Source organism: Cavia porcellus, unplaced genomic scaffold (genome assembly GCF_034190915.1).
Source record: "Cavia porcellus strain 051 isolate PalLab524CR breed Dunkin Hartley unplaced genomic scaffold, mCavPor4.1 scaffold_8, whole genome shotgun sequence".
NCBI classification, from domain to species: Eukaryota; Metazoa; Chordata; class Mammalia; order Rodentia; family Caviidae; genus Cavia; species Cavia porcellus.
In genome coordinates, this window is record NW_026947491.1 from 79,804,586 (window position 1) to 79,823,074 (window position 18,489).

The 18,489-nt window shown below is 44.0% G+C and overlaps 1 protein-coding gene and 1 long non-coding RNA gene across 6 annotated transcripts in view; one reads left to right on the forward strand and one right to left on the reverse strand.

The window, feature by feature from the left end:
- Window positions 1-4,140: 4,140 nt before the first annotated feature.
- Poc1b (POC1 centriolar protein B) overlaps window positions 4,141-18,489 on the reverse strand; it is an 84,054-nt gene continuing 69,705 nt past the window's right edge. For 4 of the 5 annotated variants that reach the window (XM_013159252.2, XM_013159253.2, XM_063255281.1 and 1 more), the window contains 2 exons: window positions 9,558-9,776; window positions 4,141-5,740 (listed from right to left, as the gene is read on the reverse strand). In XM_013159252.2, coding sequence (XP_013014706.1) covers window positions 5,636-5,740; window positions 9,558-9,776 — 324 coding nt within the window. In that variant the 3' untranslated portion in view covers window positions 4,141-5,635. Of the gene's footprint in view, window positions 5,741-9,557; window positions 9,777-18,489 lie in introns of those variants that run through there. The other variant, XR_010049400.1, reaches the window with a different exon arrangement.
- On the forward strand, window positions 11,300-16,101 carry LOC134477372 (uncharacterized). Its single transcript, XR_010049403.1, has 2 exons — window positions 11,300-14,874; window positions 15,021-16,101. It is a non-coding gene; the product is annotated as an uncharacterized LOC134477372 (long non-coding RNA).

The window sequence follows — 18,489 nt, forward strand, 5'->3', positions numbered from 1 at the left end:
TAAGCAAATAACATTGTTCTTCAAACGGTCGAAGGGCCTGGAGGGGATGAGCTTCAGGTGAGTCTTCTTGATGACACTTGCTTTATGTCTGGTCCCCTCCACCGCTTTCCGTTTGCTTGGCCTTTATCAAGGATAATATTGGTATCAGCATTCTCAGGCTGAATTCCCCGGGAGTTGCTCAATGGCCAGAATTTGGCCAGAACTTTTAGGTTTTCTACATATGAAAAACTAATTTGTGTTTTCATAACAAATTATTTTGGGACTAAATTTCTTACTTACTTTGTTATCACTTAATAACTTCTTTCTTTCTTTCTTTCTTTATTTTTTGGGGGTCTTTATCGGTACCAGGGATCAAACTCACGACTGCCTGCTTGCAAGACAGGCATTTATGCCACCGAGCTAAATCCCCAGCCCCACTTAATAACTTCTGTATCCTTCCTACATAGTTTTGGTTAAAATCTTATTACTTGGAAGCACAGTCCAGAGAAAATTGGATTTTTTTTTTTCTTTCTTTTTATCGGTACCGGGGATCGAACTCACGACTGCGTGCTTACAAGGCAGGCACTTATGCCGCTGAGCTAAATACCCAGCCCCAGAAAATTAGATTTTTAATGTTAAAATTTTATTTATGTATTTATTTTTTTTAAACATTTTTTTTTTTTTTTGTCTTTTTCGTTTTTAAACATTTTTTTTTTTTTTTGGTCTTTTTCGTTTTTTATCGGTACCAGGGATCGAACTCACGACTGCCTGCTTGCAAGGCAGGCGCTTATGCCGCTGAGCTAAATCCCCAGCCCCTTATGTATTTATTTTTAAGACAAAATCTCACTCCATAGTTCATGCTGGCTCTGAACTCAACTATGTAAACAAAGCTGGCTGCAAACTCTTTGCGATCCTCCTGCTTGAGCCTCCTGAGTGCTGAGACTACGGACGTGTGCTACCATACCTGGTGAGAAAATCTGATTAACAGCAATAACGGGTACCATTTATTGGTGATTACCTCCATAACAACTACTGTGCCAATCATCTCACAAACAACTCACATGATTAGTTTCACCTTTTATAGACAAGAAGCTAAGCTTTGTGACTCTCTCTCTCTACCATAGAATGATCTGGACAGAACTGCAGCTGAGGTCTTTCTGGTTTCAAGACTGCAGGTAACTCCTAAGCAATATATCAAACAGCAAATTGGGGTAAAGTCTACTAAACCCCAAATACCATTTTCTATGATTTTACCTTTGCTGTTTCTTCCAGTCCATTTATCTTACTTTTGATGGCTTTTGGTTCTAAGTGATGAGCAGTGTGTCACTTGAATAAATGCAAAATGCTCCTCCATTCACTTTGGTCTTTATCGGTACCAGGGATCAAACTCACGACTGCCTGCTTGCAAGACAGGCGTTTATGCCGCTGAGCTAAATCCCCAGCCCCATAGAGCAGTGAGCAGTGAGCAGTGTGTCACTTGAATAAATGCAAAATGCTCCTCCATCCATCACTTTGTCAGGCTCCTCCTAAAGCTGCGGTGTGAGGTAGGTAATCTAAAGACAACAGTGCCCACCTTTGGACCAGGTCAAGCCAGGTGCAAGCTGCAGCTGTCTTGCTGCCTATGTCCCGGCAGGGTCCAACCCAGAATGCTACAGAAGCAACACAGAAGCACGCAGTGATAGGCAAGCGACCTTTTTAAGAGCAGGGGCTTTCCCCGTGGAGAAGAGTAGGCAAGGTGACCAGAAGAGCATGCTCGGTGTCAGTCATGAGTTCAGCAGATCCGAAGGTCATGCACTGGCATGGACGCGGCCTGCAGTGTGGAGAGAGAGGCTTGCGTGGGAAATCAAGGTTCAGGGTGGGGACAGATGGTGACAGGCTCAGAATCCACCAGACACCCCTCAGACGGCTGATGGGTCAGATGAGTAACGTCTAGAATCAGAGGGGCGAAGACAGCAGGAAGTAGGGTATATTTGCCCTTTAGGGAAACCCCCAATCTCCCTCTGTGCCTTCCGCCATTTCTAGTTCATTGCAGCCAGGAAGAATGCAGGGCTGATCTAACTTTTAATATGACATCTCAGATTTATAAATATCAGAAGACTCAAGAATAAGAATAAAAATAAAAATTCTATGCGCAAAGCCAAACAACTCCACTGAGTTTGGGTTTGTCTTCTAAGCTGCTGACCTGATATACTCCTACACACCACAAGTACCTCCAGTTCATCATAAAACCCCAACTCCTTTGTAAAAACCCAGAGATGCTGTCATAGGAATAGTCCTATGTGATCAGAATGGAAAGACATCAAATTCACCTTCTTCTACACAGTGGCTTTTAGGTACATCCCCAAAATAATGTTTACCAAACAAATTTTCCCAAAGATTATTTTTCACATATTTTACTGAAGTTCATTCATTGAGATCTCTAACCTATTTTCTTTTGTACTGCTTGAAAAAACTTAGTCTTCTAGATTCAAAGAAGAAATCATGTATTTATAAATTACATGCAAACTTGCCCTTAGCATGTAAAGATAATTTACACCAAGTCAGGTGGAGCACCCTGAGAGTCTCTGGAGACAATATAGAGAGGAAACCCAGCTCAGAGGTACAGGGTCGCATCCCGGGAAAACCGAACTAATCTTCATCTGGCAGAAGCCTCCGCCTAAGCCTTAACTAAGCACTGTGCGGACACTGTTCCACGTTAGCTGTCAGGTATTCAAACACCCTAGAAAAGTTTCTCTTTTCCCTTGGGAAGCACAGGGGCTGGCAGTTGGACACTGGTCTGATTTTTAAATCGCTGTCTGCTCAAAGAAAGACGAAATGTTTAAGGCTAGGGAAAGGCTCGTTCCTCCATGTGAACACTATCACCTGTATACACGTGATTAGACCAGGTCAGCTCAAGCACCCTGGGGTTCTCTGGAGCCAACACAGAAAGGAAACCTAACCCGGAGTACAAGTTTGCAGAGTACAAGAATGTACAGGGAGGGCACCTGTGAAGAGGATGAGTGATTCAAGGCCTCTGAGAACAGGGCTCCAGGCAGAGGGAAACGGGAGGCCCCGATGCCTGGAAGGCAGTGAGGGGGTGACCTTGGGACCACCTAAGAGGGGTGCTGGGCTTTGCCCTGCAGGAGATGAGAGGCCTGCAGGGTTTTAGCTCAGAGCCTTGTGCTCCACCCGGGCTCCTAGGCCCCACTCTGGCTGTCCTGCCAGGCTGGCCGAGACCCAGCGAGGAGGCACAGGCAAGCGATGACGGTAGCCTGGGTCACACTGGGGTGAGGTGTGAAAGGTGACGTGGGGTTTCTTGGGTCCTGGAAAGATCTGCTGAAGGAATGAACTGTGGGTTGTGAAAGAGGGGCGTCAAACTCATGCCAAGGGCTGGGTGTGGTGGTGCGGACCTGTAATCCCAGCACTCAGGAGGCTGAGGCAGGAGAATGGCTGTGAGCTAGGGGCCAGCCTAGGCTACAAAGTGAGACCGTGTCTCACAACAAAAACAAAACCAAGATCACACCCAGTGTTCAGTTTGAGCACATGGAAGGGAAGGTCACCACGATCCTGAGATGAAGGAGGGTAAGGAGGAGCTGCTGGTGATGCCAAGGGCTGCAAGGGATAGGGAGCAGCAGAACTGACCCTGGCAATGGTCAGAGATATCAATTTAAGACATCGATCCGGAGATCAGGCAGCTGGATTTTCCAGAGGGGCTGGGATCTTATGAAACCAGGAAGACTGTTCTAGAGTTAAAAAAAGAAAGAAAGAAAGAAAGAAAGAAAGAAAGAAAGAAAGAAAGAAAGAAAGAAAAGAAAAGAAAAAGTGATAAAATAATCCTTTTGAAGCAGTTTCAAGATGTTTTCACTTATATCCCCATCACCTTCCCTCACTTAGAAAGTTCTGGGATGGCGGTAAGTTTGTGGGGACACGGTGTTGTCACAAGCGGCTGGAGCGAGAGCACTGGTTCCCAAAGTGTGAGCCTCGGGCCAAAAGCATCCACATCACCATGAGCTTAGCAGAACCCTGAGTCACCAGCCCCACCCTGGCCTGAGTCACAGCCTGGAGATAAGCCGGAGACCACGCTCGGCAAACCACCCAGGCAGAACACACAGAGGCTGGCCAGCCAGCTGATAAGCAGTCCAGTGTTTGCAGGTGTTAAACACTTACAAGAAAGGGAATTACTTTTGTGTTTAAAGGAAAAATGTCTTTATTGTTTGAAATATAAAAAAGTAAACAAAAGTTGGCAAGACATTTCTTCTCGATGAAGTTTTAAAAAATATAAATGCCACTCAGTCTTTGCAAGCTCTTGAAAATATCTAGAAGACCACATTTAATATGATATAAAATGTACTTACAACATACAGTGTGATGATAGAAAAAAAAGCAACTCAGAGGTACAATTGAAATTGCTTTGAGAAAAATTTCTAAATACTGAATCTCACATAAATAGGACTTCATTTTTTCTTGTTTTCTAAAATACAGCATTCAGTAGAGATAATGAATCTAGCTTTTCTTTGTTCTCTTTTTTTTTTTTGTACCGGGGATCGAACTCATGACCTTGCACTTGCCAGGGAGGTGTTTATGCCACTGAGCTAAATCCCTGGCCCTTTCCTTTGTTCTTGATACTGTTAAATGGAAAAGCAAGCAACGATTAATTTGCCTGCTTTTTAAACTTTAATCTCAATTGTGTTTAAGATAAAATGAAAGCCTTAATTTGTAACCAAGATCTTTTAGACTGCCTGTCTCATTTTAATTTCATTTCAAATCATAATTCATTAAAAATATACATGATGATGCAAGTATGTTTGTTTTTTTTTAAAAAAGCATTGATTTTTCAGCTGCCAAAATCACCCCACGCAGCAGTATCTCTTAGTGTGTGTATACACGTGTATGTATTTTCCAGTGTAGCTGTTGGGCTATTCTAGCTTTGCAGCATGCTGAAATCTTACTGGCAAAATCTCTGCGGGCTGTGGCCAGAGGTTCAGTATGACCCGAATCATCCGTGCACTCAGCTGTGACGGCAGAGACACGCGGGCTGCATGTGTTCCTCAACGCTCCATTTTCCTCCTGGTTGGCTGCCGGACCAACAGTGCACACATAAACTACATAAAAGTCCTGCATGTGCTATCTGCTAATTAAAATAAGTGTACTCCTGCTGTGGAAATCCCTGTGGCCTGGAAATTTTTATTAGATCATCTTTTCAAAGTATTAATAGGACACTTTTTTTTTTGGAGCTGATAGAAATACGAAGCAGATCAATAATTCATTCTCTACATTTAGGATGCTGTTTTAGAAGCAAGTGAATCATTTCACTCTAAGACTATGCCCACTAAATACATTAAGTAAGAAACTGCCTGAGCATGTACATCTGAAATGACTGAACAATGAAATACAGAGATTGGGTTACTCTCCTGGCCGGGTTTGGACTACAAAGAAAACTGACATTTAAAATAATATGGGGGGCAATGCAGAGACACGTGGATGCTCACCAGTTTATTACTGCCGTCAGAACTGGGGATTTCATCGGGTCACAGACATGACTCACGTGGTGCATCTGTCCTGAGTATGGCTTTTCTGCTTCCGATCAGACGCTCACCCAGCAGGTGCGTGCGTTCGCTGCCTTCCCAAGACACTCTGTGCTCACTCGCTGTGCCTCTGCGCACACCTCCCTCCCCTCTCAGTTCCTAGGCTGGATGGCACTGAAAAGCTTGTGCTGGTTTTCAAGGCAGTCTTTCAGCTTATCCTCTGTCAAAGTCAGTCGCTGCTCCAGGATTGAAACAGTCTGCAAAAAAAGAGCACAAAAGCATCAATGCGTGGTAACCCGGGGAGGGCAGGCGGGACGACAATCACGCTTTCGGCACAGGTGATCCTTTCAGAACTGGGTCGGCAAACTTCTGCCAAAGAGCTGGCTCAGAAATGAGCCCCCAGACCTGCTTTTATTGCTGGGCCCTATTACAGGATAAAGCACCATCAAGGCATTGAGGAAAAGGAAAAAAAAAAAAAAAGCTGATGCAGAGGAGGAAAAAGAAATACAGACCCTGCTCCCCCGCCCCCTACAGCTTTTTTTTTTTACTGAGCATTGACCTCGCTCTTGCCACGTAGGTGCTTATTGCCGCTGAGCTACTGAAACAGGCAGGGTCTCATGGCGCTGAGCTACTGAAATGCCACTGTTGGTCATTCTGTCCCAATCGAATCCCGGGACAGCATACCTGAGACACCCCAGTCGGATGAACAACTGATTGCCACTGGTTCCCTCACCCAGAAGACGACAGTAAGAGTAACCCACAAAGGTCTTGGGAAGACGAAGCATGCACACGGCTTATGCGAGTGTTGGGGATGCAGGACTCAACGGATCAGGGCTTCTAATGTGGCCAGTATATGATTACACAGACTCATTTAGAATATATACACACACATGGATGTCAAGTTTGGGAAATTAACTTTTTTTATAATACTGACTGCATTGACTTCAGTCTTTTATATCTTCTATTTAAAAAAAACTTAAAGTAAAGCATACATTATTCAGCAAGCCACACAAAATATATGCATCCTTTAGGAATTCTCATAAGGAAAACACATATTACTATCACTCAATGGCAACTTTGCGTTGCTGTGACAGAACACCTGCAAAAAATCAGCTTGGAGGAGGAGAGATTAATTGAGGCTCAGCGTCACAGAGGTATCAGCCATGGTGAGCTGACTCAACTGCGTTAGGCCTGGAGCCAGGCAGAACTATCCCCGGAAGGCGGTGGGAAGGGAAAGCTGCTCCCTTGGCGGCGGCAGGGTGAGAAGGCTGGACAGAGGAGGGGTCAGTGACCAGCTGCCTTCCCCTGGGGCATGCCCGCACGATTCACCCCTTCCCCGGCTCCATCACCTCTCAACAATGCCACCAATCTACGATCCATCCACCCACAGGTGAAGCCACTGGTGAAATTGGAACCTTCGTGATCTAGCTCTGCCAGCCCATCAGCGGCAGTCAAGGCGTCCACACAACGAGCTTTTGGGGGGACATTTTAGGTAGCAAATGTAGCACCCAATAACTACCACCTTCCTGGCTACCCCAAGCGCTGCCCACGTCCTCCTGCGATCACTCCCTGCCCTGCCTCCATAACTGCCTCTGTCTGGACTTTTATAGCCACTTTCTAGTATTTCCTTATGGTTTTCTCATGTACACACCACTAGACACTGTAATTTCTCCTTCTCATCTTCAAGCTCTGGTGTGATTTACTCTACAGACACCCAGTCTCTTCCTGCCTTCCTTCCTTTGGTTGTCTGCTTTCTCCTTTCCTTTCTTCCTTTTTTTGGTTGTGGTGCTGGACTAACACTAGAGCCTGTGCATGCTGTGCAGGTGCGGTACCACCGGGCTACGCTCCCAGGCTTCTCTTTCTCTTCTTGACTGCTTGTCTGTTAAGGACTCCAGCCATCTGCCCTGTAAAATTTCTACCAGTCTGCATACTCATGGTGGAATGCAGGCATTCTCTGTATGTTAAACATTTATTAACTGGGAGGACTGCTAAACAAGGGACCATTCCCTCACCCATGCCTTAGTTACCCAGTGGAACATTCACATAGGAAAGCTCAGACAAATGCTTCCTTATGTTAGCCAACATGTTTCAAGACAGTGAAATGATCTCCCATCCCTATTCTAAAGATCACTAGTTCATCAGGTAGCTGTGTACTATTATTTGAAAGCTTTTGCTTTTATATTGCATAGACTGTGTGATGACTTACTAAAAATAACAGTGATGCAGATAATACTTGCTACCATTTCTTAAGGGTTTACTATGTGCTGAGCAATCTGCCAGGTACATTATATATGGCACTCCAGTTCTGCATGGTAAAGCTACTGATATATGTAAATTATCAACACTATTAACTCTGGTTAACTCCACTTCCCTGTCATCTAAAATACAATTTCACTTTAATTTATTTCTACTCACAGTTCAGTACCAATAGTCACAAACACCCGGCAGTTTACGTGACGTTAAGTCAACTGTGATGCACATGAACCAGGACCGATTTCTGTGACTTGCTAGTGGCCCACAGAGTCACTGCTCCTTTTCAGCAAGTGTGCTGGGCCTGTTCTCACCTCTTTAGTACATAAAGGGAATCCAGCCCTTTGAGATTAAAAATAAAAAATCATAGAGAAATTTAAGAAAGCTTAAAACTACACATTTAACCTCAGATTAGGTAAAAGGAGAAACGGGTCCTGAGCCTGAAGGGGGAGCGGGAGGCTCACTGGAGAGAGACCCTGATGTGGGCAGACGGGGACAGGTGACAGAAGATGGGAGTCCCAGCCATGCGGGAGTAAACCGACTAAAGCTACAGAGGCCATGAAGGTGAGAGGGTAGTGGCCTCTAAATGGAAGAAATGTCATAAACACAAAGTCACCGCCAGCTCAAAATACAAAGTGAAACGGGGTGACCTTTTAAAGGTTTTTTTTTGAGCGAATCATACTACTCCAAAATCTCATATTCTTATAGTCTGTCAGGCTTCAAAACCATAAAGGTGTCTCTTGACTTCAAAAGTCCTAAAAGGATCTCTACAGGACAAAAACATTCATTTAATTAGTGGTTCCAAAAGTGGGTAAACAGAATCCCCCGGCGTGATCTGATGACTGACACAAGCTCTTACTCCAGACGGGCAGAAAGGGGCCCTGTGGGTGAGATCTGGGCACCGCACGCTTCCCAGCAGCCCTAGTGATACAGCGCATAGCGGGGTTCGGAACTGAGTTAGGTGATTTCAGCAGGAAACACTCAATCTCCACGAGTAACTGCCATCTCTCCAGTTTACACCTTAGCCTCTCTTGTGTGCGATCTGTGACAGTGTCTGCCCTGCCAAATGTTACAAAGATCAGAAGAAGACTCCAAAGACACAGAGTCAGCAGAGCTGGAGAGACATCTGTTCTGCAGCCATTTCAGCTTCCTGCTTTCCTACAGGACGTCTGCGTCTCCTGACCAAGAGCTGGGAGCTTTTGGTACATTATTTAAGATGCATTGTATTCATTCTTGGCAAAGGTAAATGGGCTTCAAAAAATTGGTTAAGATTCTAAAAGCAGAATAGAATACCAGCAGCTCTGGAAGACACTGGACCAGTGGAACAGGCTGTGGAATGAGGAATTACACACCGGCCATCAGAATCTTTCTGAAATACTGAAAAACTTAACATTGGCAATATTCCACACTCACCCGAAATGTTTACTTCTAATACATTTTTCTTATGGCTCTAAATATTTCTTCATGAGCAGCCTAATCTGAACGTACTACACATCACACATTCTAATGGCAAAACACCACCGCCTGGACCCAAATTCTAGATTTCTAGTGTTAAGCTCCACTACCGTCCTTCAAGGCCTGCGCCTCCTTTCTGCGCCCCAGCAGCTGGAGACAGGGCAGTGTGAGCTGCGCGTGTGAGCGTGAGATCGCAGGGGCACACGTGTGTGTGATCGCTGCGCCTCTCCACAGGCTCCAGCGGGCGCAGCGTGGCCCTGCACGCCTCCAACCGTGACAGCTGGCCGGAGGACACCCCCACCCCGCAGGCGCACCTGCAGCCTGCTGCCCGGGACTGCTCGGCCTCAGCCCGCACGCCAGCCGACCCACCTGCGTGAGGACGTGCAGCTGCTCCATGATGTGCTCCAAGGCCTCGGTCACGGCCAGCGGCACGCTCCGCTGGCTCTCGCAGGGCGCGGCGCTCAGGGCCTCGGTTTTCTTCCCGGCGGCCGGGGGTGAGCAGCCCGGAGGTGTCAGGGAAGGCTGCGCGAAGCAGCCACACACGTCTTCGCCCTTGTCTGGCACAGTTCTAGCGGTGCTTTCCGTCGTCTTCGACGTCACCGAAAAGATAGGAAGACTGGTTTTCCAAACTTTAAAATGGTATTTACGGACAAGTTTTCAATATTCTGACTAAAAATTCCAGATTTGCGCGTATTTAACCTTAACTATAATAAGTTATGGAAACTAAAAACATAGAAGGGAACCAAGCTAACAGTGAACTGAGAAAATCCACAATTTTCCTTTTCACTGAAACATACTTTTCGTACCTCTGTCCGAGGAAGGGATTGTGAGACACGGTTTAATTCTTAATTTAAAAACAAACCAACACACTCAATAACTATTATCTAAAAAGTAGAAAATAACCAGTTTTGGCGAAAATGTGAAATTAAAACTCTTGGGGGAAGCTAAAAGTGCCATGGAAAACATCTCAGCCATTCCTCAGGAAAAATCAAAAGGAAAGGGAAAGAAAAGAAAAAAATGAGAAAAGAAGCAAAAAATGGAAACAAAACTTTCGTAAATAGAGAAAGGGTTGAAAGCAGTGGAGGAGAATGGGAAAAAGAATCGAGATATATCAAGTACCAGTACAAATTCCCTGTGATAAACGTGAACATTATGTATACCTCAAATGTGCTAACAAACTTAACAAACACTTGTACACCAGTATTCGAATTGGCTTTAATTCACAGTAGCCCAGATAAAAACTACCCAAGTTCTATCCACAGATAAATGTATAAACAAAATGCGAATAAATTTATAGTGGATATTACTCAGGGCCAGGTGTGGTGGTGCACACTTGTAAACCCAGAATTCAGGAGGCTGAGGCAGGAGGACTGCCAGGAGTTCAAGGCCAGCCTGGACTACATATTGAGGCCCTGTCTAAAAAAAAAAAAAAAAAGATATTATTCAGTCACAAGAGTGGAATCGCTATATATACAAAAGCATGGATAAACCTTGAAAACATAATGCTAAGCAAAATAAGTCATATACAAAAGAACGAACACTGTACGATTTCGTGTACATGAGGTGCTTAGAGCAGGCAAATGCATAGAGACGGCAATTAGAGTAGAGGTTTCTAGAAGCTGTCGGAAGGGGCAGGATGATGATGTACAGTCATTGCTTAATGGGTACAAAGTTTCTGTTTGGAACGATAACAAGATTCTGGAAATAGTGCTGATGCTTACACAACACCCATCAAAGTTTTCCGTCCACTGAAATTTTGGGATCAAAGGCACTGTTTTCCGCAGTCGTCTTTGCCGTTTTTGTTGTTGCTTTGGTTTTGATAGCGGGGATCAAACTCTAGACCTCACGCTTGCCAGGCAGGCGCTCATGCCACTGAGGTAAACCTTGGCTCTGGGCCACTTTTTAGGAATATGAAAAATTAGTTTCCTTCTGCGAGCCTTAGTAACTCACCGTTTGTTTAGATGTAATGAAAACAAATTCAAAGTCTGCTATTATTCCTCTTAGGAAGTGAGAACCAGAGCCTGGCACATGCTGGTGGGCAAGCGCTCCAGCACGGAGGAGGAGGAGGAGGAGGAGGAGGAGGAGGAGGAGGAGGAGGAGGAGGAGGGGGAGGCACAGCCCCAGCCCCGAACCTTCCCAGGGCCACATGGGGACAGAGCCGGCCTAGGCTCACGCTCTGCAGCCTCCAGCTGTTCGGCTCTTCTACATTCTTTCATGATTGTGTTTACTTATCTGACTGGTCACATTCACCCTGGGAAGCCATCCTGGTCTTTGAGGAGCCGTGCAGTACGCAGGCCCTACGCCAGCACAGCAGACTGACGCTTTCTCCTGTAACCCGTCAGAATTTGCCGGTGTGCATTTACCGCCTGCGTCCTGCGTGTCTTCTCCAGTAGACTGCACTACACTGCTCTCCTCCCACACATCCTCCGGAGCTGGCCTCAGCGCTGGTCCTTGGCAGGACCTTGAAAAATCTTTGCAAATGTCAACCACTTACATTTTTTACTGTTCTCATAGCTGGAAACCAAAATTCTCTGGAACCAAGAGAACTGTTTAGGTTTATGGTGTTGTTTAGGTACATATCATCAGGAGGCTGAGGCAGGAGGATTGCTACTTTCAGGCCAGCCTGGATAACTTAGACCCTGTCTCAAAGTTTAAAAGGGAAGCTATATATGAGGATATAGCTCAGTGTTTCCTGGATTCAGTCCCCAGGACTATGCACACACACACACCCACAAACCCACACTACAGTACACTTAGGTATGTACACACATGGCCCCAGATATTAGTGTCTTACTGCAATAACTTCCAGTTGCTCATGGGACAAGGTCCTAACTTAAATAGCAAAGCAGTCATTGAACTCTGGAGGTTTACAGTCAAGGAGGTTGTCTGGGATCAGAAAACAAATACATTACGCAGGACATATGGAGACGAATTTTTAAAAAATGGAATAGAATGCAAATACTAGATTATCATCCTGCAACACATACCCGCTTTTCCGTCTCTCACAAGTGCTAGAATCTACGCGTTAGCAGATTCTTTCCCACTAACCAACCCTGCCTTTGCATCTTGTTTGTACCAGGAAGAGTGAGAGGGGCAGCTGAGAGAAGTTCCAACGTGTTTATCCTCAAGTGATGTTTAAGATTCCGGGCTAACAAAAGTCTGGCAGTGAGTCTGTGTTACCTGCTGCTAGATTCACGCTTTTAGCGAACACATCATATAAACATCTACCAACTCGAGGATTCCCTGCTGGGAAGAGGGAACCATGGCAGGGCAGGGCCTCCCTCCTCCACGGTGCCAGGGACAGGTCTGGCACTGCAGAGTGAACAGGACAGGCAGACACGTGGCTGTTGGGCTGCGGAAGAACCAGTGTTCTGGCGGTTCATAAAAGGAACACATCACACCAAGTCCCTCTTTCTTATCTCTTACATCCACTGCTGATGCTTGAACAGCAGGGAGGAGTGATAACACACTCATGGATTTGTTTAGGAAGCGAGCACTTCCTGTGGTAACATCAGACATGGCTCCTTCTTCCACCGAGCTCTAATTCTCCAGAGAGCCACTCCACCCACAAGCAGCAGGGTAATCGCTTCTCCTCTGGATGAACCTGTGATCACTGTCTCAAACACTGGAAATGCGCCCTCATCAATTGGCACAGAATAACTCTGAATGGCAGAGAAATCCTTATCTTTACAGGTTAAAAGTTCCACTTTCCGCCTAAACAAATAAAATAGCGCAAAAATAGATCCGGCTGGCAACAGTTAGCAAATAACTCTGAAAATCACGTGTTGCAGATAAATTACTCTTAACCAGTTCTTTAAATATCATGATTAATTTTAATCCATAATCCCCACTTGTCACAACAGAGAATTCAATTCTTTTAAAAATAATAAGAGGGGCTGGGGATTTAGCTCAGCAGCATAAGCGCCTTGTCTTACAAGTGTGTGGTCGTGAGTTCCATCCCCAGTACCGATAAAAAAGAAAAAGACAAAAAAAAAAAAAAAATCAGCACATAGTAATTATACACCAATTATACAGGGGACAGGGTGACATGTCGGTACATGTATACAATGTGTGACAATCCGATCACAGCAATTCACATATCTATCTTGTTAAACAAGAATGAATTTTTTTAATGCATTGGTAAAAATGTGGAATTTTGGAAACACCAAACATATTTCTGTTAGGAAATTAACTGGTCAATAATATAATCAAGATCCAATCACGTATAGACAAAGCAATCCTGAGCAACAAGAGCAAAGCAGAAGGCACTTCAGACAATGGAGTACTACTCAGCCATAAAGAAGGATAAAATTGAGGCTTTTATAGGAAAGTAGATACACCATGAGGCCATAATACTATGTGAAAAACAACAGACACAGAAACAGGAAACAGAGAGGAAGGAGGGGAAGGGAAAGGGAAGTCAAAGGATAAGATGCAACGTGTAAATGTACCTCTTTTTCACTGTGAACATATTTTGCATCTCAAGCAAAAATATATTAGAAAGAAATTACTAGAAAGAAAAGACTCACACATAGAGAGTGGTGGGCCTTGGGGTGCAAGGGCCAAAGCCCAGAAGCCAGGTGAGGAAAGCGTTTCCAGGAGGAGGGGTCAGGAGTGACCCGGTGCTGCGGAAAGCTCATTATGAGTCCCAGGGACCGTGACCCTGGAGAGGGAGACAGCAGCTTGGCTCAGGAGCAGAGGCACAGAGTAAAGAAGCAGGGAGTGGGCCCAAGCGACTCTTAGAAGGAGTCTTACGATACGACAAAAGGGAGCAGAGTGATACGGAGCTGGACAGGGACGAAGGCCAAAGGCTTTGCTTTTAAAGATGCAGAACAAAATCACCCAAGTGCGCTGATGGCAAACACCAAGCGGAAAGAAAGCATGAACAGCACAAACCCGTGAGGGCATCACGCCTGCTAAGGGGGAGCCGGGTGGGGAGCGGCTGGGACGCCGGGGCTCTGTGTAAATAAACGGGAGGTGACCGGTCAGCATGGCTGTCCAGTCACATTTAGCCACTGTTTACAAATGTCCAAGTTTTAAATGAAAGCTGTATGTAAGTTAATTTATTCCATATTCTCTCAATGCTTACATTTGCCCTTTTTCTTTCCCATTTGGTGAGATGTAGCTTTCTGTTCAGCAGCTTTGTGTGGTCTTGACGTAACGTTAGCCTGGCTCCAGCTCCTCGCCGGGCCAATGCCCGCGTGGGCACCTGTGCCTTTCTCCTCTCCCTGTGGCACCCTTGCTTTGCCGTCTGCTCACCCTCACCGTATCCTCACATGCTCGATCTCCGCGTCCTCCCCACGGGTACAGGTCCCTGCACTTCTGCCTCGTCTCTTTGGGAAGGAGAGACACCATCTTCCTGAGGCTCTGGAAGGGGCACTTTGGTCTGAAGTCACTAAAGGACTCGTCACTTTGGCCACCGCGGCTTCCAAGCTCAGCTCCTTGGGTGTAAGCGTCAAGCAGCAGAGCAACGGACTGGACAAAGGCTGCTGTTTTTCTGGGTGAGGACAACAGGATGAATGGGACAAGGTCGCGGTGGTAATGATGGAGCGCACGCTTGCAGCTGAATAAAAGGGACAGGCACGGATGCAGGGAACGGGCGGCGAGGAGCCAAGACGCATGACGGATGGGAGGCCTCTGCTGGGCTGAAGAACCATCTAAGTGGGACGAGGAAGAGGTAGCCAGGGTACGAGGCTTTAAACTGAATTTACTGTCAGCACAAAGGACTCAGATGGTCACACGGTTCACTGGAGAATCCTGGCGAAGACAGGCTAATTTGGTTTTTCATAAGTGACTGAGCATTGTTATAGATTTGGTTCTTTGTTTTCCTAGCTAAGAGTCGGCGTGGACAGGAGCGGATGGACCAACCAAGGAAAGAGAAGAAAGAGCTACTGCGTCTCCAGATGGGGCTGTCACAGGATCACAGCACAGCCCAACAGCAACCAAGGGAAATTAACACGTGAGCACGAAAGGCAAGCTCGGGGCCACACTCACGGCCACACTCCCGTTTCCGAATGTCAGTAATCTTTGTCTGCTTATCAAATGGAAAACAACTGGCTTCTCAGAGGCTGCAGGCATGCTTTTAGGAGTCCAATGGGAGGTATAAAGTAACAAAGCACCTTCCTTCCTCTGCTTAAGAAATCCAGTGTACCCTACTCGGAGCTGTGTCCTTTGCTTTCTGGCTGAAGGGTTACCACTGTGTTGACTACGGTGACCGTCACTTGGTAACATGCAGCCCTTTAATTACACACGTAGACATTCCGAAGCAACAGTCTTGTTTTTGCCTGTAGTAAGACTTTACAAAAATAGCATTGTCCTGGCACCTTCTGGCATTTTCTGTTAACGAACGTGGTTAGATTTGTCCATGGTGATGTATGTAAGTCCCTTATTCACAGGGCGCACGGCTTCCACTGACTGTGCCACGGCTCCTCCATCCCTCCTACGCTAGGTGGCAATGACTGCCACGGGCAGCGTTCTTGTGCACAAGAATGAATTTTATCTCAAGTGGGGTAACTAAGTCACTATTTTAGAGTAGGGCTGCTCAAAATGGTGGGGTCGACTGGCTTTCTACCAGCAGAAGTCTCTCTTTTACCTACAAAGTCACCAATACTTGATTGATAGACACACTAGAATTCGTCAAAATTATAAGCAGAAAATCGTACCTCATGGCTTTAATTTCACTGTTTCTTCGATTCCTGGTAACCTGGGTGTGTTCTGTATGTACACTGAAGGTTTTCTGCACATAGCCTACTTAAATCTCTTGCTACTTTTCGACTGGTCTACTTCTTGTTTTTTCTAATTTATATCCAAAAGTTCTCTATTCTGGATACTGATATTTTGTTCTTTACATGCATGACACATTTCCTGTGGTTTGTCTTCACTCTTATTCTGTGAGTTTTTCTGATTTCCAAAATTTATTTGTAATGTAACCAAGTGTACCAAAATTTCCTTTGAGTTGTGTATTTTATTTTTATCAAAGAAATCATTTAATGAAAACCTATACGGAATAAACATATTATGTAAAACCTACAAATATATTAATAAAAACCTACACTGAACACATAAATATATTCTTCTGTTTTCTTTTAGAGGCTTTAAAGTATTGGTTTCACACCAACTCTCTAACCCTTCTGGTACTGACTGTGGTCAGTGGAAGATGACCATATCTCATTCTCTCAGATAGCTACTAACTCTAGCAACAGTTGTGGGCTAGTCCACTTAGCAACTACTCAGCTTACAGATCCACAAAGCCAAGTGTTTCATACAGTGGCTACCCACACTGTGTCGGTGTGTTTTCAATATGATTTGTTTTGTTTTTCCCTGTAGTAGTATGGCTTGGACCTTACTGAGTCTTTAGTCCTGATGTAATTATCTAGTTATTTTTGGTCTTTTATCTATATTAATTTTTATAATTAATTTTTAAGTTTCATTGAAAATCTTAACTCAGTTGAAATTGAGATTGTCTCAAATTTGGAGACTTGAAGAAAAATGAAATCTTTATGATACTGAGTCTATCTACAAACAGAGTAATCCAAAAAATATTGACCACTTTATACCTTTCATGTTTATCCTAACATGAGGTCTTGCTAGTATTCTCTGAATCATTTCAATTTAATACATATGCTGTAAAGCACACACACCATGACCACCACCACTGTGGTATCCCAACAATATGCTGTATATAGAAAGTCAACCAAATGAACAGTTCAAGCTATGTCCTCATTTTTATGACACATAAAGTCAACACACAATCAGAAGCATTATCTAGAATACATTTTAAAAAACCGTTTGCCAGGCTTGCACGTTCTCTGAGTTAAATGATACTATTCCTTAGCCTTTTGTGCAGGATTTTTTTGTTCCATAAGGCTTCAATTTCCTTACTGTGTTTCAGACTGTGAAGAGGTGATTTTTAAGGCAGGAATTCATTCATTTAACAAAGATGCACTCAAAATCTTTTGAAGGACAAATATTATATTTATTCTATTCATTATTCAGCATAATGTGAATGTCCCAGTAGGATTAATAACCGTGTGTTTATAGGATAACAGTAATGTTTATTCATAGCTAGGCATTGAGAATCATTCTTCTATTTATTATTCATTAATTAATTAAAAAGCCAGATAGTGAAAGGCTCTTATGTGGACTCTGTATACAAGGCATGTATTATATTAGTTGATTTTAATTTGCATTTGCAAAACAATAATCTTTCCTCATCTTCTCTAAACAGATGCAGTTTGCCCCTCCTCCACACTCTACAATAATTCAATTTTGCTTCTCACAACAAACACTAATGTTTGCTTGTATTTCTGCTATTGTGGTATCACATAATTATCTCTGATATCACATAATATGGTGCTTACACAAATGGGACACAAAGTTACCTGGACTTGGTTTTAATCTTTTTTCCTCTGCATTAACCTTACAACTTCTCTAAGCCTTACTCCTCTGTGAAATGGAGATAATATGAGCGATATTAAATGGCTGTTTTAAGACCAGAGGTAAAGATCTGATCTGTGGTTCATATTAAATTACTTACCATCGTCGGGGTCATTCTTACACTGAATTCAAAACTGTACCCTATTAGATGGCAGAGCCAGACCTCACCTCCTTCCACACAGCTGACCTGCTAAGTACCTCCTGTGAAGGTGTTCAGCACAATTAGTAAAATTTCCTGAATTAAAGATATTTCTCTATTCACTGTCTTTCAATTTCTCTTTCCTATCCCTATGTCCAGTTTCTCAAGTTAAGTGATAAACTCTCTAAAGGCAAGCTGGAGTTCAATAAATAAATGAATGAGCCACACTAAATGAATTTTAACCAAGTCATAAATCAATAGTATATGGTGAGTTTATTTAAAGTAAAAAATTACTGTTTGATTTCCCCATTAACATATTTTAAACAATAGTTTTAAAAACAAAAAAGTTTCTAGTTTTAGACAGCTGACTGAAAAAATATATACAGTATTTATTAAAAATAAAAATATTCAGCAGGCAAAATTCTGATAACTATGTAAACTTTTTGGTCCCATCATATTGTGGATAAAAAAGGATTTACTAACAACACAGGAAACCAATCTACAATCAAGCAATTAGATCCATGAACGTCACCGCTTTTTAATGAAAACTAAAGATTATACACATCTCAAAAACGATAGCATAAATGGCTCTAGAAAGAATAGCTCTTTTTTTTTTCTCTGATTCTCCTGGCTTAGCCTCTGGATACTGGGACTGCAGGAATGCACCCACCTGGCTGAGGACAGAATTCTTAAGTGGCTTACGAGTGAGTAGAGCAGCAGCAAAAA